Here is a 20,880-nt window from a genome sequence, read left to right as displayed (position 1 = left end):
ACTCAGGGAGGGAACAAGGGAGGTAGGAAACTAGAGAATAATGCAAATTCAGAACTAAGGAAGGATGGGGAGCCATAGAGGAGGTTAGGCCCAGTGGGCCAGGGAACGAGAGGGAAGCAGCTAATCAGATAATCACAATTTCTGTAACTAAAAAAAGTTCACAAGTTCCTCGCACTTATTCGTGGCGAGGGTGGAGAGGCAGGGAAAGATGGTTTAAAATGGTTTGTGGTGAAGAGAAGTTGGGTATTATTTTTTGCCTTTAAACAATGGTTAGTTTTAGTGATGGACATCATTGCCCAATAAAACGAAACAGTTTAGCCAGGTCAGATGATGACGATTAAACTAGTTGTGCAAAGTCATTAAAGTCTGCACACCTTGGATTCACAGGAGAGATGAGGAGCATACCGGGGGAATGATTAGAGTGAGAAAGAGAATTAGATCTCGTGGGGACAACTGTTTCAAAATGTGAAGAAGTGGGCAATTAGGGATGGGCAATAAATGCTGGCCTTGTCAATAGTACGCAAATCCATGAATGAAAAACCTGAACCAAATGATCAGAGCTCTGCAGTGACCTTGACAAGGAACTGCATCTCCAAGCTAAAAATCAAGAGGTAGTGTCTAATTACGTGGTGAAAATAGCACAACCCTGCAGAGCAATGAGCTTCTCTGAAATCTTTCTGGTTATTCATGTCAAACCTGCAGAAATTCTCTTTGCTTTTTCACTACTGCGCATGTGCTGAGCTCAAGAGTTTTAAGATGTAACAAGGCACAAGTTATTCAAAATGAGCATTGAATTTAAAACCATATTTTGCAGCAGAGAATTCAGTTTTAAAAAACATTATCCGCTGTTGTTTTTCCTAACCTCATTATTTGAATTATTTTCAATATATAACACTCAATTCTTTCCCCTTTCTTGCCAAACATTGGAGTTGCCACAACCAAGTCAGTACATTGATGCTTTGCTTTAGTCGGGCAAGGGCAGCAAATGGGCTAAGCAAAAGAGCAATTTATGTTAAGTCGTTGTATGGATGGGTGATGATACTCCTAAACTCCTCATAGGCCTTAAGTGTTTCCTCCAGGGTGTGTACTGTCTGTAAAAATGCGAGTCTCCTTCAACTCTACTGTGCACTTGCAGCTTTTTTCGCTTTTAGTAGTTATGTTATCTATCACAAGTCACATTAGAGCAATGATGGCTACTACAGTTTCTTCTTAAACAGGTATTTTTAAAAAGTAGAATTTTGATATTTGGATCCGGTCACTAATCTGTATTCCTACGATTTGGCTTAACAGGATTTAAGTTAGGTTATTATAGCCATTTTCCAGGAGACTTCAGCAACTATAAAGAAGATGCTGCCCCTCACTGGCGGTTTGGGAGGTTGCAGCAGTTGAAAGAGAGCAATTCCACAAGACATCAAAGACTTGTGACAATTAGAATTGGGCATCCTGCATGTTCAATGTTTACTTCTCCACAAGCATAAAAGTAAATATATCACATTGGAATCTGTGTCACACAAAGAGAGGCACTCGGCCAGCCAGTTGGTTTTACTGTAATCCACTTCTAATAAAACGGGCAGCATGGTAGCATTGTGGATAGCACAATTGCTTCACAGCTCCAGGGTCCCAGGTTCGATTCCGGCTTGGGTCACTGTCTGTGCGGAGTCTGCACATCCTCCCAGTGTGTGCGTGGGTTTCCTCCGGGTGCTCCGGTTTCCTCCCACAGTCCAAAGATGTGCAGGTTAGGTGGATTGGCCATGATAAAGTGCCCTTTGTGTCCAAAATTGCCCTTAGTGTTGGGTGGGGTTACTAGGTTATGGGGATAGGGTGGAGGTGTTGACCTTGGGTAGGGTGCTCTTTCCAAGAGCCGGTGCAGACTCGATGGGCCGAATGGCCTCCTTCTGCACTGTAAATTCTGTGAAAACATCAACAGTTTTTCTTCACATACATGCTGTCTGCTCTCCTGATTTGTATTTGTAGCATTTTCTTTTATTTCAATTTCACAGTAATTTAACTTTGCATATGTGATTTCAGTGATGTGCCATCAGCAATGTAGAGTGATGGCGATTGATCAAACTTGTGCAAAAACATCAAAGTCTGCATATTTTGGATTTAAAGGAGGAGAGATGAGGAGTATACTGGAGGAATAATTAGAGTGAAAAAGAGAAAAATTGTTCTTGTGGGACAAGGGTTTCAAAATGTGATGAAGTGGGCAGAATGTTTTGGGGAGCTGCTGTCAAGGTAATGTCACTGAACTAGTAATCTAGAGGACCAGGCTTCTGCCCTGGGGACAGGAGTTTAAATCCCACTGCGGCAGCTGCTGAAATTTGAATTCAGTTAATAAAATCTGCAATATAAAACTAATCTCAGTAATGGTGACCATGAAACGACCATAAAAATCCATTTGGCTCACTGGTGTCCTTCATGGGAGGAAATATCATCCTTATAAGACCATAAGACATAGCAGTGGAAGTAAGGCCATTCGGCCCATCGAGTCCACTCCACCATTCAATCATGGCTGATTTCAACTCCATTTACCCACTCGCTCTCCATGGCCCTTAATTCCTCGAGAAATCAAGAATTTATCAACTTCTGTCTTAAAGACACTCAACGTCCCGGCCTCCACCGCCCTCTGTGGCAATGAATTCCATTATCTGGTCTGGCCTACATGTAACTCCAGATCCATAGCAATGTGGTTGACTCAAGTGCCTGCCGAAATGACCCGGGAGGTCACTCAGTTCAAGGGCAATTAGGGATAGGCCAAAGATTCTGGCCTTGTCAGCGACACCCACATGTAGTGGTATTTTTTTTTAAAAATTGAAATTATAGCCCCTGCACCTCCACGCACCCCCCCGTGATTGTGGCTCTCTGCGGAAATAGGACGGGATTTCTTAGCATTTAAGAAAAAAATGTAAGTACAGGGGGTGTTTGAGGGGAATGGTTTCACCCAAATCGGTTTGGTAACACGAGGGTAAATAGGTCATTGGATTGAAGCTAGCATAAGACAGGAGACGGATAAAGTAAATTGAAAAATTAAACAAGTAGCAAAAAAATAAATTAGACAAAGGTTTAAAGCAAATATTTAATCTAAATAAAAAAACATTGCAAATGGAGCACTAGAGTTAGAGATATGAAACGGAGTGGATGCTTCTGAGATGCAAAGAGTGGGGCTGAAGTACATGACGTATTTCACTAGAATAGACCTATAAAAGCAGAAGAGTTGTTTTCTTGATGAGATATGATGCATGGTGTTTAATTACCCTGACATTATAACTTTTGTTTTCTAGAACTGGATATACAGTGCCCCTTCCTTCTTGAACTATCATTAATGCTCTCAAATTGAATCAGTTATGTAGAGCGATCTGTGTCTCAATACGTTAATGCAAATGCGTGCAACATGGGAGTTGTATTTCGCCAGACACTGGTAGCAGCCTGGGTGGGGCAAAATCTAACCCTTTGAGAATATAAAGGCAGCACGGTAGCACAGTGGTTAGCGCAGTTGCTTCACAGCTCCAGGGTACCAGGTTTGGTTCCCGGCTTGGTTCATTGGATGGAGTCTGCATGTTTTCGCTATGTCTACGTGGGTTTCCTCCGGTGCTCCGGTTTCCTCCCACAGTCCAAAGATGTGCAGGTTAGGTGGATTGGTCATGCGAAATTGCCCTCAGTATCCAAAAAAGCTGGGTTGGGTGGGGTGCTCTTTCGTGCAGACTCGATGGGCCGAATGGCCTCCTTCTACACTGTAAATTCTATGATAGTGTTGTCTCCTCTTAAAAGAGTAATACGGCAAGTGTTCATAAGTCTTCCATCTCCCAACAAAATAATTTTTAAAAATCAAACAAGAATTAGACAGTGGGAAACATCAAGTGTCAAATGTCACAAGTTGGTATGCATGAATCACCCAAAGGTGGGCATAACTTAAATTCAACCAATTGCTTTTTGTTTGGAAGGTCAATATCTCAAACTGAAAGACAAGGACAAGAGTCATCGAGAGACTAGAATAGTGCCTGCTAACAGAGTTCAAAAAGGATTTGGGAATGATCATTGATCACATTGAGAGTATATAGTTAGCAAGAAGTGGTTACTAATACATCAAATAAGCTACTAGCATGCATCTGAGAAAGCATCAGGTTACCAAACAGAATGCATTAGCCTGATACTATACAGATCAAATCAGCTTAAGACTGTGGTACACACGTTTAGGATCCCTACCTAAAAATGAGGATATTGATGGGTACAATGAATTGTGGAACAATGTACAAAATTTGGGGGGGGGGCGACAATGTGAAGAAAGTCTTAAGCAACCATAATTATTGAAATACCCCATCCCAGATACCATAGTGGGTGTGTGTTTAGATCTGTTCCAGTCATTGATGTGGAGTTAATTGATACTTTAAAAGGAGAGGAATCGATATCTCCAGAAAATGATTTTCAGATGCCATTACGTGATTTTATTTTTGGGGGGTGGGGGGGGTGGGGTGGAAAGAAAACAATTGTTCCGTACAATAGGAGACTCACAAATAACAATGAGTGAGCATAGTGGTTGAAACAAACTTAATTCTGATCCCCCTTTCTCTCCCACAACTGATCGTCCCCTTCTAATTCTTATGTGGCAAGGGGGAACTGAAACTTGTAATTAATCAATTAAGTATCAAAATCCATCATCTTTGGTGTTTAATAACATTTTCACACAAGACAGACACATCCCATGGTAGTGATGGCACGGTTAAATAATTGGCAAAGGATATTAATCATTCTCATGCCACAAACTGTACTAAATCAAAATAGATTCTTTGATATCCCTTTGCAGTAAAAGTGTCATCAAACACTATTTATTTTCAGTTAATTGAAGGTTACAAGTGGTCCAACAAGAAACACCACTCACTACCCAAGTTTATTGATTTTACTGCAGAAACCGATGACTCATTGCAAAGGCCACACTGGGGAACATTTTCTTACAGCAATGCACCATTTGCAGGGCTGCCTGTCTAGTGTGATTTACCTTCAGGTGCAACATCACTCCGGGCCACACACAGAAGTCAAACCAAGAGCAATTCTGGGAAAACCACAGCAAAATACCAGCAATGAGTGATGCCATGAGTAGTACTTTCTCCTTCTGCCACTTTGTCCAAATCCCATCCCCAACCTCCCACAAAGCCCAAGGTTGTACATATACGTTTACTTGCTTTGACCGGCAGCCAATTTGTAACTGCTGAAACAGCAATAACCATTCAAAACCCAAAAGACATTTGCAAAATATTCAACTTGATCTTGGGGGCCCGAGTAGAAGATTAGAAAGGACCTGATGTGTGAAAGAAGCACATAATTTAATATAAAAGGAGAGTAATTACAGTTCCCCTTAAAGAGTAGCAAAGCAAACAACCAAAGACAGGAACACAAAGTCAAAGATGGATATGGTGGCCAACATCTGGTGCTCAATGAGACGAGACCAAATGTCATCTCTCAATCTGGAGTTGGCAGTCCTCCAGTGGGTAATAACTACCCAACGAGATGAGACGAAACCTCAATTAACAACTGTAACCCCATTAGATTGGTCTATTCTTGCAGACTGTTACCCTAAGAGAGGTGAACATGAAAGGATCAGTTGAATTCTGGAGTAGGGACAGCATTCGAGATTTAAGAGGCCTTTGTGGCAAATATATTAATCGGCATGGTAGCACAGTAGTTAGCATTGTTGCCTCACAGCGCCAGGGACCCGGGTTTGATTCTGACCTCGGGCGACTTTGTGGAGTTTGCATGTTCTCCCAGTGTCTGTTTGGGTTTTCTCTGGATGTTCCAGTTTCCTCCTACAGTCAAAGATGTGCAGGTTTGGTAGATTGACCATGCTAAATTTCCCCTTAGTGTCCAAAGGATGGAGTTAAGGGGATATAAGGCGGGTGATTGGGCCTAGATGGGGTGGTCTTCTGAAGCAGATTCGATGGGTCGAATGGCCTCCTTATGCACTGTAGGGATTCTATTCCATAAAACATTCTGTATGAATTTAGAGTTCATTTTCTCCTCAGGGTTAGTGTTGTTTCTATTCACCCAGTCCTGGAATAAACCACTACACAATAGCAACCAGGGAAAGGACAGCCTCTCACTGCCAGTGGACAACCTGTCTCCCCTCAATCAAAAAAGCTACGCTTTATTTATCAGGAACATCTTGAGGATGACCTACAGGGCGCAGCCTGTAGATACATTTAGACAAAAGGATGGTGGAGTTAAGGCGGTTTAAGCTATAAACTTGGGAATTTGAAGCCAAGCGGGGATTGAATTGTAACAAGGACATGCAAAGAAGGGCCATAGAAATTGGAGTTAATCTAACTAGTCGGCAGGGAGCTGAGTTGGTGTGAACTCAGGGGGGGGGGGGGGGGGGGGAGCTTCAGAACAGCAAGTATAAATAACTCACCTTGGGGATTCATGGCCTAGTCGGCAGGAAGTGTAGTTGGCGCGAAGTCGGGGAGGAGGAGCTTCAGAAAAGTATAAATAATTTATCTGTTGAGTATCGGGGACTGGGAGGGGAAAAAATGGAAAGGTGATGTCACAGTAAAGCTGTGACCTGATTGGCTGGTTGGGAATCTGTTCTAATTACTAGAGTAATTAACTAAGTAGAGGAGTAATTTGGAGATCAGCGCATTTAATCAGAGAAATCTAGCGCAAGGGACCATATAGCTAATTTTAAACTTATAAGTATTTATTTTACAGGTCCACAGGTCACTGAAAGGGGCAACACAGGTGGAGAAGGTAGTCAAGAAGGCATGCGGCATTCTTGCCTTCATTGGCCGGGGCACTGAGTATAGAAATTGGCAAGTCATGTTGCAGCTGTATAGAACCTTACTTGGGAGTATAGTGTTCAATTCTGGTCGCCACACTACCAGAAGGATGTGGAGGCTTTAGAGAGAGTGCAGAAGAGATTTACCAGGATGTTGCCTGGTATGGAGGGCATCAGCTATGAGGAGAGGTTGAATAAACTCGGTTTGCTCTCACTGGAACGACGAAGGTTGAGGGGCGACCTGATAGAGGTCTACAAAATTATAAGGGGTATAGACAGGGTGGATAGTCAGAGACTTTTTCCCAGGATAGAGGGGTCAATTACTAGGGGGCATAGGTTTAAGGTGCGAGGGGCAAAGTTTAGAAGAGATGTACGAGGCAAGTTGTTTTTTTTTTTTTTTTTTACACAGAGGGTAGTGGGTGCCTGGAACTCGCTGCCGGAGGAGGTGGTGGAAGCAGGGACGATAGTGACGTTTAAGGGGCATCTTGACAAATACATGAATAGGATGGGAATAGAGGGATATAGACCCCGGAAGTGTAGAAGATTTTAGTTTAGAAGGGCAGCATGGTCGGTGCAGGCTTAGAGGGCCGAAGAGCCTGTTCCTGTGCTGTACTTTTCTTTGTTCTTTGTTAACACAATTAATTAATTAATATGTCAGTCAGCGGGGTGCAGTGCTCTAACTGAGAGATGTGGGATGTCCAGCATTCCGGATGGCCAAATCTGCAGGAAGTGTACCCAATGGCAGCTCCTCACAGACCATATGGTTTGGTTGGAGCAGGAATTGGATGCACTTAAGAGCATGCAGATGGCGGAAAGTGTCATAGACAGAAGTTATATCACATCCAAGGTGCAGGCAGACAGATGGGTGACCACTAGAACAGGCAAGCAGCCAGTGTAGGAATCCCCTATGGATGTCCCCCTCTCTAACAAGTATACTGCTTTGGATACTGTTTGGGGGGGGGTGGGGGGGAGGGGGGGGGGGGGGGGTGTGATGGCCTATCGGGGAAAACAACAGCAGCGGCCAGAGCAGTGGCACCACAGCTGCCTCTGTTGTTCAGCAGGGAGGGTCAAAGCGTAGAAGAGCAATTGTCACAGGGGACTCCATAGTCAGGAGCACAGATGAGCGCTTCTGTGGTTGTGAAAAGACTCCAGGATTGTGTTTTGCCTCCCTGGAGTCAGGGCCCAGGATGTCACTGACTGGCTGCAGGGCATCCTGAAGGGGGAGGGGGATAAGGCTGGAGTCATGGTACATGCTGGCACCAATGACAGATAGAAAGAGGGATGAGGCCTTGCATCAGGAATTCAGAGAGCTATACTGTTGACGAAAAAGCAGGATCTCTCGGGTTGTAATCTCTGGATTACTCCCAGTGCCACGCACTAGAGAGTATAGAAATAGGAGATTAGCATAGATGAATGCATGGTTTAAGAGTTGGTGCAGGAGGGAGGGTTTTAGATTCCTGGACACTGGGATCGTCTCTGGGGAAGGTGGGGCCTGTACAAGTGGACTGTCTACATCATAAGTATTCAAAGCAGAAAGCTGAAAAAGGCTGCAAAAAGTGGTAACAAAATGGTGGCAGCAGTGTTTGCCAACTGCAAGATACACTGCAGGAACTCACCATGGCTGCTAAAGCAGCATCTTCCAAACAGACTACCATCTCGAAGGTCAATGGCAGTATATACATGGGAATTCTATCTTCTGGAAGTTGCCCACCCAAATCACTCACCTCCGGACTTGGAAATATATTGCTGTTCCTTCACTGTTGCTGGGTTAAAATCCCTCCCTAACAGCACCATGCGTGTACCTACACCAAAGGAACTGCAGTGGTTCAATAAGGCATCTCATCATCACCTTCTCAAGAAAAGTTAGGGATGGGCCTAGCCATAAACGCCCACACCCCCAAATTAATTTAAAATATTGAATTCACAGGAGATTGCTCCAGCTGACGAGTTAGAACATAGTCAAGATGGACCACCTGTGTTGAAAATTCCATGATTCAATGGACAGTTATAGTGGCAGAGTTTGCAACCGGTAAATATTTGGTTTATCCAGGTAAATTTACTCCACTTTCGTGCTTTTTATATCTGGCAAGAGACTTAGGGCAAAGAGCAGGGGAAATGAAATGAAAATGAACGAAATGAAAAATGAAAATCGCTTATTGTCACAAGTAGGCTTCAAATGAAGTTACTGTGAAAAGCCCCTAGTCGCCACATTCCGGCGCCTGTGCGGGGAGGCTGTTACGGGAATTGAACCGTGCTGCTGGCCTGCCTTGGTCTGCTTTCAAAGCCAGCGATTTAGCCCTGTGCTAAACAGGGAGGGAACTTGTGAAAGTTATTGGAGACAATGATTCAAGCAGAGACCATGTCAATCAGCATTTAAGGACTGGTTAGATAGGTTGAAGGAAAGGGGAGCAGAATAGAGGCGCATGTGGGATTAGGACCATCTTCTTGTGGAGGATAGAAATTATATAGAAACACGCAATTCAACCCATCCAGTTTCTGGGTGGACATTTTGGCCTATTTGTGTTGATCTCTGTGATTTCTACAGAGTGATATTTCCCATGATGTGAAATTGAAGCAGAAAGAGATTCCCTCCTCGGGGATTAGGTCACGTCCAGGCTCCAGAATTGCACTACATCTGTAACACTCAGCAACTGTCGATAAAAAGTTCAGTCAACATTAATCCAATGGAGGATAAGCTTCAAAAAGGACTGAATGGCCTTTCTTAACCCTGATATTGCGAGCTAAACAACGGTAACTAAACAGCACTGTAATAACTAAATGATTTTGAGACCACTTTTAAACTTGGAAACAATGTGAACTGTTCCGACCTAAAATGTTAACTTGCCTGTTCTCTCTACTGATGTGGAGCGTTTACCAGGGTTTTTGCCCATTTCAAGTCTATTTCCTTTCCAGTTTACTTCTGCAACATCGATTACGAGGAAAAAGTAGGCTTTACAATCCTAAACTCCTGTGTCTTAGAACCACAAGTATTTCAAAATCGCAGGACTGACTGCCCAAAGATCCTATGATTTGCTAGCTAGAGCCAGAATGGCAAGTGTTTGTATATTTTAGAATCAACTTCAATAGCAAACTAAATTGAGGCCAGTGTTTTGGCCAAAGTCTCCATTTCTGGAGAATGGTAAACCAACTTTATAGTGTTATAATAATCTTACTACCCATAGTAAAAAAAATTACATATGGAAGTTCAAACATCTGACACGGAGCAAGAATAAAGACTGTTGCTGAAAATACAAAATGTTTTCATACAATTCTCAAGTACAGGATGGTCAGTGGGTTCACCTCATGTCTTTGTGATTGCTCAATCATCAAGATTACCCCATGCACATGCAAGGCAACAAGAAATATGACAAGATTGAAAGTACACTGTGATTTGCTTCTACCATATATTACTATACAAAGATTTTGAACCTAACAATTTCAAATATGACCCATGTACTAACCAAGCAATTATCGTTGCTACCTGAAGTGTCTGGTCCTTGCTTTAAATTCACTTACCAATGGTACAATTTGTAGTTATTTTCCTACGTTTGGGATTGTGCCGTAGTAATTCCAATTCTCTTTTTGTTGGTTCCCAAGTTGAATACTTTTCACCAACCCCTAACAAGATTAACAAGAGAGATTTCAATTTTAATGACATGACCAGATTCAGCTTAATGATGCACAGGTTCTTTTTAAGTGCAAAAGAATTTCAAGGTGGACATACAAGTCTTCCACTAGTACACCACAGGGGATTTTTCCAAATGGACTATAAAGTTCTCTTTCTGGGGAGCTGATGTCAGACATATGGAGCACTATGGCAAAAACAGCAGTGTTCCAAATGTTAAATCATAGAAGTTATAATAGCAATTCCATGTAACACAAGATCATTCCCTCCTCCGGGCCACTGAATAGAGGTTCAGCATTTCACTGAAGCAAATAGGTGCATTTAGAGAGAAGCTACACAAGCATATGAGAGAAAAGGGAACAGTTACAATGGTAGATTTAAATGAGAAGAGGGAGGAGGCTCAAGTGAAGAATGAACACTGGCATGGACGTCCATATACTGTGAAAGAATACATTTTTAAAAATACAAGTCTTAGCTTATGGTGAAAAGAGCAAATGTATCACAGGGAGCAGTCATTTAAATAAGATACTGCAAAGCTGCAGCAATTAAAGTAGCAGAAAAGAGCAAGCCGATAGATGTAGCTTACTTGGGAGTTCCACAAGAGTTTCAATGAAACTCAGCACATAAAACTAGTAAGGGAGTTGAGACTCAGCTTGTACTTGAAGGACTGAGAATTAGTGAAGTAAAACAAAAGTTAAAACAATTATTAAAAAATAGTTTGCCTGGGGAAAAAGTAACAATGGTGTTCCACAGAGATCTGCTTACAATATTTGTCACCGATATGAATCATGGTGTTCCTGGTAATATTAAATTAGTTAATGGCACAAAGTTATGGCAGGTAATGAGCAGAAGAGAAAATACACAAGAATTCAGGCAAGGCATGCAGGTTGTAATGTAAATAATTGAATCATTCATAATTGAACAGGTTCTTTTTAAAATAAATTTAGAGTACCCAATTCCTTCTTCCAAATTAAGGGGAAATTTAGTGTGGTCAATCCATCTACACTACACATCTCTTTGGGTTACGGGGGTGAGACCCATGCAGACATGGGGAGAATGTGCAAACTCCACACGGACAGTGATCCAGGGCTAGGGTTCGAAACCAGGTCCTCGGTGCAGTAAGGCAGCAGCGCTAACCACTGCGCCCTCATGCATAATTGAACTTAGCAGTAAATATGAAAGGATCGTATTTGTGGATGGCACCTGACTCATGTGAAACACTGGCACAGCTGGAAGGGTACTGGACTGCATGTTGGAACAAGATAAGGGACACTGTAAAAATCAGTGGTGCAGATGATTAGAGTAAGCATGCAGTTAATTTTTGGTCATGCTCACCTTGAAAAGAACACAATAAAAGTGACTGGTATAATTCGAAAGCTTTAAAATTATGAAGAACAGCTCAAGTGAATGAGCTTTTTTTTTTGCTCGAGAAATCAGTGAAGGCAAACTTGGCATACAAAATGAACACTCAACTTCTTCAGATGAACAATGAGAAAAATGAAGTCAATCTTCAAACCCAGTATATACACTGAATGCATCAGGGCAGCACGGTGGGGCAGTGGGTTAGCCCTGTTGCCTCACGGCACCGAGGTCCCAGGTTCCATCCCGGCTCTGGGACACTGTCCATGTGGAGTTTGCACATTCTCCCCCTGTTTGCTTGGGTTTCGCCCCCACAACCCAAAAGATGTGCGGGTAGGTGAATTGGTCACGCTAAAATTGTCCCTTCATTGGAAAAAATGAATTGGGAACTCTAAATTAAAAAAAAACACTGAATGCATCCTCCCCCTAGCCACCATCTCAGGTGGAACTACACTGTTTACCAACCATCACAATTTGCTCAAACCAAGCTGAACATCTGAACGTTTCTGACCTCTATCCTGTTTATCATAAAGATAATCTGTCTCCACTGTAAACATATCCAGCATTACCTGACCTCAAAATTGTCTGCTACTGAAATCATCACCCATGCCTTTTGTCACCTCCAGATTTAATTACACCAGTGTTCTTCTCACCAACACCTGTTTGCCACTTTCCATAAATAGGTCTTGTCTAAACTTCCACTGTTTGCATCCTCTGCCACACCAAATCCCTTTGACCTTGCCGACATTTTTTAGATACTATAACTTGAATGTTTCATAAAAGGAATGAGCTTCAATGGGCTAAATAGTCTCTCATTAGTTTTCTTATGCTTAGACATCCTAATCGACTTACGGGTGCGGCTATGCAGAGCTAAGTCACAGGTTCGGCAGCTCCCGCTTGGAACGGACTTTTGGGCTCTTTACAGGGCCCCCAGCGGCATTTTTTCGACATTTCCTGGTGTGGGAAGAAGACTGCAATATTCCCCCGACAGTGTCCCCCAGGAATGGTATGTCTCTTGGTTACCAGACCCAGCAGAAACAGTAAAAAATTTGGCTGTAGCTGCAGGGGAGACAGGGGCCTCTACCAGCATGCAGGCGGGGGAAGGGCAAGCTTAAAGGCTTCAAGCTGACTTAAGGGCTTTTAGTAAAGGTGAATTCTAGCAGCAGAGGGAACAACTGTGAAAAGATCTCACCAAGGCCATTGAAGAAGCGGGGACGAGGCTTCCGGTGGCGGCCATGGAGGAGTAGGTTGCGCATTCGGCAGCTCCCGTCTGGAACGGACTCTGACCTTTTTCAGGAGTTTCTACAGACTTTTGGGGGCAGATTGGTAAAGCGAACACTGCCAAAAGGATTCCCTCTCGAGACTTCCGGTTGCGGCTATGCGGAGCTAAGTCGCACATTCGGCGGCTCCCGCAAAAACGGACTTTTGGGCTCTTTTCAGGGCCCCCAACGGCACTTTTTTGACGTTTCCCGGTGTGGGAATGAGTTAATAACAGCTCCCCGTCAGTATATGGCTCTAACTAGGAGCAGGGCGACAAAAAAGGTGGTGGTGGACCCAAAGAAGGGAGGGAAGAAGGACAAAATGGCGGCGGGCGGAGACCAGGCAGCGTGGAGGCAGTGGGCGGAGGAGCAACAGGAGGGTATCCAGCGCGCCTCAGAGATTAAAACTGACCTGCTAGAGCCGATGAAGGCTTCTATTGATAAGCTGCTGGAGACACAGACGGCCCAGGGGGTGGCGATCCGAGAGGCTCGACAAAAGATCTCTGACAATGAGGACGAGATCTTAGGCCTGGCGGTAAAGGTGGAGGTGCACGAGGCGCTCCACAAGAAATGGCAGGAGCAGTTCGAGGAGATGGAGAATCGGTCGAGGTGGAAGAATCTGCGGATTCTGGGCTTCCCGGAGGGGCTGGAGGGGCCTGACGTCGGGGCCTATGTGGTCACCATGTTGAACTCGCTGATGGGAGAGGGGTCCTTCCAGGGGCCCCTGGAGCTGGAAGGGGCCCAAAGAGTGTTGGCGAGGAGGCCCATGGCTAACGAGCCTCCGCGGGCGGTGCTGGTGCGGTTCCATCGGTTTGTCGATCGGGAGTGTGCGCTCAGGTGGGCCAAGAAGGAGAGGAGCAGCAGGTGGGAGAACGCAGAGGTTCGAATATGCCAGGACTGGAATGCGGAGGTGGCGAAGAGGAGGGTCGGGTACAATCAAGTGAAGGCGGTGCTGCACAGGAAGGGGGTGAAGTTTGGCATGTTGCAGCCGGCGCGACTGTGGGTTACCTACAAGGACCGGCACCATTGTTTTGAGTCTCCGGAGGAGGCGTGGGCCTTTGTTCAGGCCGAGAAGCTGGACACAGACTGAGGGTCGGGACTGCGGTGGATATGTTATGCCTATTTTTTGTTCGGGGTGGGGGGCCTTTGCATTGTTTTTGGTTTCTTTCTCTCTGTGTTTTTCTCTTTCGGGTTGGGGAGGGTGGATGGGGCGGGTTGGGCACTGTTTTGGTTGGTGGCGGGGCCTGGTAGGTGGAGAGCGCGGGCTTATTTCCCGCGCCGAAGACTGGGGTGGTGGGCCGGGGCCGGGGCGGGGGAGCGAGGATTGTTTCCCGCACTTAGAACGGGGGGGGAAGAGGGAGAGCCTGTGGATGGGGAGCGGGAGAGGAGGATGTGCCACACAATGGGAGGAGTCGAAGGGGAGGCGGGAGTGGCTGGGGTCAGCAGCAGTCAGCTGACTTGCGGAAGTGCAATGGGGGAAGTAAACCAGCGAGGACGGGTCCTAGCCTTGGGGGGGGGGGGGGGGGGGGGGAGAGAATCGAGTTGCTGCTGCCAAGGTCAAGTAGGAGCTGGAGCGAGTGGGGGGGTCGAGACGGGGGTATGCCGCTGTGGGGAACGGGCCGGGTGTGGGGTGCGGGCGCATGGCTGGCCGAGGAGGGGTCATGGCTAGTCGGCGGGAGAGGGAGGGGGGCGGGTAGCCCCCTGATCCGACTGATAACCTGGAATATAAGGGGACTGAATGGGCCGGTTAAGCGGGCCCGCGTGTTCGCGCACCTGAAGGGGCTCAAGGCGGATGTGGTTATGCTCCAGGAGACACACCTGAAGGTGGCAGACCAGGTAAAACCGAGGAAAGGGTGGGTAGGTCAGGTGTTTCACTCGGGGCTAGATGCCAAAAATCGAGGGGTGGCGATCTTGGTGGGAAAGAAGGTGTCATTCGAGGCGTCGAGCATTGTGGCAGATAATGGCGGTAGGTACATAAATGGTAAGTGGTAAGTTGCAGGGAGAGAGGGTGGTATTGGTCAATGTGTATGCTCCGAACTGGGACGATGCGGGTTTTATGCGGCGTATGTTGGGTCGGATCCCAGACTTGGAAGTGGGGGGCCTGATAATGGGGGGAGACTTTAACACGGTGTTGGATCCGGCACTGGATCGCTCCAGGTCTAGGGCTGGTAGGAAGCCGGCGGCGGCTAGAGTGTTGAGGGGATTTAAGGACCAAATGGGAGGGTGGACCCTTGGAGATTTGCAAGGCCGGGGGCTAGGGAATTTTCATTCTTCTCATGTCCATAAGGCTTATTCTCGAATCGACTTTTTCGTTTTGAGTAGCACGCTGATAGTGAGAGTAGAGGATACCGAGTATTCGGCAATAGCCATTTCGGACCACGCCCTGCATTGGGTGGACTTGGAGATGGGGGAGGAGAGGGACCAGTGTCTGCTGTGGCGCTTGGAGGTGGGGCTGTTGGCGGACGAGGAGGTGAGCAAGCGGGTCCGAGGAAGTATAGAGAGGTACTTGGAGACCAACGACAACGGGGAGGTCCAAGTGGGGATGGTATGGGGGGCACTGAAGGCGGTGGTGAGGGGAGAGTTGATCTCCATTATGGCCCACAAGGAGCTGAGGGAGCGGGAGGAGAGGGAGAGGCTGGTGGGGGAGATGGTGAGGGTAGACAGGAGGTATGCGGAAGAGCCTGAGGAAGAATTGTTGAGGAAGAGGCGCAGCCTCCAGGCCAAATTCGACCTGGTGACCAGGAAGGCGGAGGTGCAGTGGAGATGCGAGGCCCCCAAGTGTAGAATCCTGGATCAGCGATATGGCAGGGTTCATTAAATTGGAGAGGGTGAAATTCGCCTTGAGAGGGTCGGTACAAGGGTTCTTTAGGCGGTGGCAACCGTTCTTAGACTTCCTGGCAGAATGATAGACATTGGTCAATGGCAGCAGCAGCTCGGGGCGGGGGGTTACTTTATTTTTGTTTATGTTATTTACACTGGAAGGTCTGAGGGGGTGTATACACCTGTTGCTTTCTTAGATTGTGTTTTGTACTTAACCCTGTTGGGTTCCTTTTTCTTTCTCATTTTGTTATTGATATTTTATGAAAACCTTTAATAAAAATTATTTGAAAAAAAAAGATATCCTAATCAGAAGAGGAGCACGGTAGCACAAGTTGGGCAGCACGGTAGCACAATTGGATAACACTGTGGCTTCACAGCGCCAGGGTCCCAGGTTCGATTCACTGTCTGTGCGGAGTCTGCACGTTCTCCCCATGTCTGCGTGGGTTTCCTCCGGGTGCTCCGGTTTCCTCCCACAGTCCAAAGACGTGCAGGTTAGGTGGATTGGCCATGCTAAATTGCCTTTAGTGTTCAAAATGGTTAGGAGGGGTTATTGGGTTACGGGGATAGGGTGGAAGTGAGGGCTTAAGTGGGTCGGTGCAGACTCGATGGGCCGAATGGCCTCCTTCTGCACTGTATGTTCTATGTTCACTACAATAATTCTCATTTTTCTCACCAGGTTGTTGATTCTTCCTGACTGTTTCTGTAAAGTTCCACCCATCAGAAAGTATCAATTATCGCACACCCCAAAATGAACTGAAACATAAAAAGCCATTCTACATACCTTGCAACTTCCATGCTTTTCTTTGTTCTTCTTTGGCAATTTGTTCCATGTCTTTATCATATATATAATCTTGACACATAAAACAATATATACCTCCATATAAGAGGTCTATGGCTGTGGAAGAGAAAGGAAACCATGAGTAAATGCCGAAATACTTGCATGAAAAAGCAATCAACAATAATTGTCACATTTTCACAAAGAATATTTTCATCTCACATCAGAATAAACTCGTAAAGAAAATTTCTTAGTACAGAAGAATTTTAAAACTAAATTTAGAGTACCCAATTCATTTTTCCCCATTAAAGGGGCAATTTGGCGTGGCCAATCCACCTAACCCTGCACATCTTTGGGTTGTGGGGGAGAACCCCACGCAGACATGAGGAGAATGTGCAAACTCCAAACAGACAGTGACCCAGGACCGGGATCGAATCTGGGACCTTGGCACCGTGAGGCAGCAGTGGTAACTACTGTGCCACCGTGCTGCCCCTCTTAGTACAGAACGATGAACCTCCTTTTAAACCCATACTATTCACATGCCAAAATGGACTTTTCCGCTCAAGAATTAACTATGGACATTTTCCAAGTCTCATACTTTGAGACTGATATTAATTATTTTGAAATGGACAGTACCATTCATGGACTAAAAATTATATGAATGGACCATATCGACTGGGTACTTATTTCTTAACTTTTCTAGAACTAAACTCATTGTTGTCAATCTGCCCCAGTACATGCTCTTTGGGCAAATAAGCATTCCACTGAGCAGAATAAGGAATTTACAGTGCAGAAGCAGGCCATTCAACCCATTGAGTCCGCATCAGCCCTTGGAAAGAGCACTCTACTTAAACCCATGCCTCCACCCTATGCCAGTAACCCCACCTAACCTTTTGGACACTAAGGGGCAATTTAGCAGGGCCAATCCACCTAATCTGCACATCTTTGGACTGTGGCAAGAAACCAGAGCACCCAGAAGAAACTCATGCAGATGCAGGGAGAAAGTGCAAACTCTACACAGACAGTCATCCGAGGCCGGAATTGAACCCGGGACCCTGGAGCTGTGAAGCAGCAGTGCTAACTACTGTGTCACTGTGCCAAGTCATAAAGTCATAGGTTAGTAGGGATTCGGTATCATTAGCAGTTAGTGGGCAATGAGAGCTATACTGAGGAACCACCAGTGCAGTCACTATGTCTGTGATCTGAGTTTAACAATGTAAAATATCTACAGTGCAGGTGCTTGACCTAGAGATTACATTTTAATTAGGCATTGAGTTAACAGGGAGAACAAAAGTCTGGTGGAAAGATTTTCAACTCTAGCTTGAATCCTATGCATAAAAGATTCTCCCTGGATAGGAGGAAAGCAGGGAGACCTGGAAGATATAGTCATCTGGCTGATAACAGACTATAAACCAAAAAGATTGGAAGGTAACTAAAATGCATCCATTGCAAAAAGGATAAACTAGCAAGTTATTGTTTGGACAGTGTGTAAGAAACAATATCTTAATTGCTTGCGCGTGGGATAAAGCCAGCCAACTGTGTCAGAGCTGCAAGTCTCAAGCCACTTGGGTGTTTAAATGGTTTTGAAACGACACATCCTATGGAGTCACCCATAATTCATCCTCATACTGTTGAAAATACAAAACGTAATCAAAACTGTATCCCCGGGCGGCACGATGGCACAATGGTTAGCACTGCTGCCTCATGGCGCTGAGGACCCGGGTTCCCCGGCATGGGTCGGTGTCCATGTGGAGTTTACACATTCTCCCCAAGTCTGCGTAGGTATCACCCCCAGAACCCAAAGATGTGCAGGGTAGGTGGATTGGCCACGCTAAATTGCCCCTTAATTGGGGAAAAAAAGAATTGGGTACTCAAATTTATTTTTAAAAACTGTGTCCCCCATTCGTTTAATATAAAAATAATAAATTGTTGGTTGCTGATCTGGACAACCACACCCTTCACCCTCTCCCGGCACAGATTTCTGTTATCCTTTCTAAGTTCCTCTGAAATATACATGCGCTGCAAAAAATATATAATTTATTGGCTTTAAAACATGGGGCTGGAGTTTCTGCCCCGCCGCGCCACATTTCTGCCTCAACCCACCGGCGGGATTCTCCACTACGCCGGCTGGTCAATGGGGTTTCCCATTTTGGGGCAGCCCCACGCCATCGGGAAACACCCGGGGCGCTGGCAAAACGGAGCATCCCGCCGGTGGAGAATCCTGCCCACGATATTTTTTGATCACAAATCACTTTTTTAAACTAATACAATTGAATACATGGTGTAAACTACACCATTACATGCAATTTCCTAGTTTAATGTTTTCCTTCTCGAGCAAAGGAAGCTTCAAACTTAACTTTATAATATTCAGAATGACCATTTTGTTCAATTGAACATTACACATTTGCACAATACCTTTAAATTAAAAACATCCAGTGCATCTTTATGAAACTATTAAGATTCTTTGTAAGCTGATGGGAAAAACTAGTACAACCGATTCTTTGATAGAAATGTCTCCAGCTTATCAATTTTTGAATTTTTCCCCATTGAATTAAAAAAAGTAAATACTGCGCAGTATGTCCAGAAAAAGAAGCTTCAGTGCAAAACCTATTACAGATACAGCCACATATGTAGAACAGTTTACGCATACTTGAAACAAAAACTGAAATACAATATGTAAATTATGTAATGATTACGTTGACGAATTTCTATCAACGAGCATTATCTAAAACATTATTTGAGGCTGAAAGAATTCCCACTGACACCAGTACTTTGAAGCAAGCTACTTCCCTGTACCTTATTCCTGTCCAAATAAAGAGCTTGTGGGGCAGCAGCATAGGCCCTCTCAGCACCTGATGAAGCTGGGTGAGGGGTCCGGGGCTTGTGGGTCCCATAGTGGTCAACTCCCAGCTTGTGGATCCTGGGAAAGATGACAGCACTCTCAGCAGGAATCTCCATGTGTGTTGCTCTGCGTAAGAAGCGCTTCATGTGCAGGTGGCCAGAGCATACTGGGCTGGAGCTCTCCAGTCGGGGAGCTCACAACTATGGAAAGCTCGGGGGGCAATCAGTCACAAGCTTGTGTCCAGGTGGACAGTGATCACTGGAGGAACTGGTCTGAGATGCTTCATTTAATTTATGAGGAACCTAACCCCAAAATTTACAGATGAAAAGTTCAGTGGGACCAGCCAAGTTAATCCTACAATGGCAAGATAGGCAGACTCAGAAAGTAATCTTTGACTAAGAGTCACCCAGTCTAGAAACATTAGCTCCCTTCCCTCTCCACAGATGCAGTCAGACCTGCTTAGATTTCTGACTTTCAGATTCCAGTTTCTGCAGTAATTTGCTTTTATCTCAGGAAGTAATCGTTTCATTTAAAATTAAACAGCACTAATGGATGAGCTAGAAAATGGCCCAATAGAAAAGATGGGAACGGCAAAAAAAAGGAGGCAGGGTGGCAGTATTGGTTACGGAGAGCATTGCAGTGCTGAAGGAGGATTTCCCAGAGGGTTCAAAGACAGAATCAATTTGGGTAGAGCTGAGGAACAAAAAGGGTGCAATTACATTGTTCAGTGTAGTCTACAGACTACCAACTAGTGAGAAGGATGTAGAGGAACAAACCTGCAGCAAAATTTAGATAAAATCAAACATGGCAGGAAATCTCCGGTCGTCGGGGTTCACCTTTCCCGCTGGCAACGCATCCTCGCCAGTGGGTTTCGCAGCGGCATGGGATGGTTTCAATGGGAAATCCCATTGACGCGCGGCAGGAAAATTCAATCCTGCAGCCAGCAAACGGTGCATCGCCGAGAAACATGCGGCTAAGGGACCGAAGAACCCCGCCCATTATAGAATAGTCACAATGGGGGAATTTAATTACCAAATGTAGACTGAGACACTGGTATTTATAAAGGGCAGAGAGGGGGCAAGCGTTGCTCGATAGTGTTCAGGAAAATTTCTGCAGATGAATGTGAGCAGTCCAAAAAGAAAGGATGCACTGCTGGACCTGGCTCTTGGAAATCAAGTGAACTAAGCTGATCAAGTGTCAGTAGGGAACATTTTGGAGACAGTGATCATTCAATCACAAGGTTTAGGATGACACAGAAAGGATAATAGGCAATCTAGAGCAAGAATAATTAACTGGGGGAGAGCATCTTCAATGGGGCAAGAGCGGAGGTGGATCAGATAAGACTGGAACCAAAGCACGGTGGGAAAAACCTGTAGCTACACAATGGTCTACCTTAAAAAAAATATTTCAGGTCCAGTCAAGGTATATTCCCTCAAA

The 20,880-nt window shown here is 45.2% G+C and overlaps 1 protein-coding gene across 5 annotated transcripts in view; it reads right to left on the bottom strand.

Moving 5' to 3' along the window:
* Positions 1–20,880, bottom strand: part of usp22 (ubiquitin specific peptidase 22) — a 173,366-nt gene that overhangs the window by 38,143 nt on the left and 114,343 nt on the right. For all 5 annotated transcript variants that reach the window (XM_072481078.1, XM_072481079.1, XM_072481080.1 and 2 more), the window contains 2 exons: positions 16,608–16,721; positions 10,280–10,381 (listed from right to left, as the gene is read on the bottom strand). In XM_072481078.1, coding sequence (XP_072337179.1) covers positions 10,280–10,381; positions 16,608–16,721 — 216 coding nt within the window. The remainder of the gene's footprint in view (positions 1–10,279; positions 10,382–16,607; positions 16,722–20,880) is intronic.

This window comes from Scyliorhinus torazame, chromosome 17 (genome assembly GCF_047496885.1).
Source record: "Scyliorhinus torazame isolate Kashiwa2021f chromosome 17, sScyTor2.1, whole genome shotgun sequence".
Classification (NCBI taxonomy): domain Eukaryota; kingdom Metazoa; phylum Chordata; class Chondrichthyes; order Carcharhiniformes; family Scyliorhinidae; genus Scyliorhinus; species Scyliorhinus torazame.
Note: the sequence above shows the minus strand (reverse complement) of the source record. Positions and strands in the feature narration are given on the sequence as shown.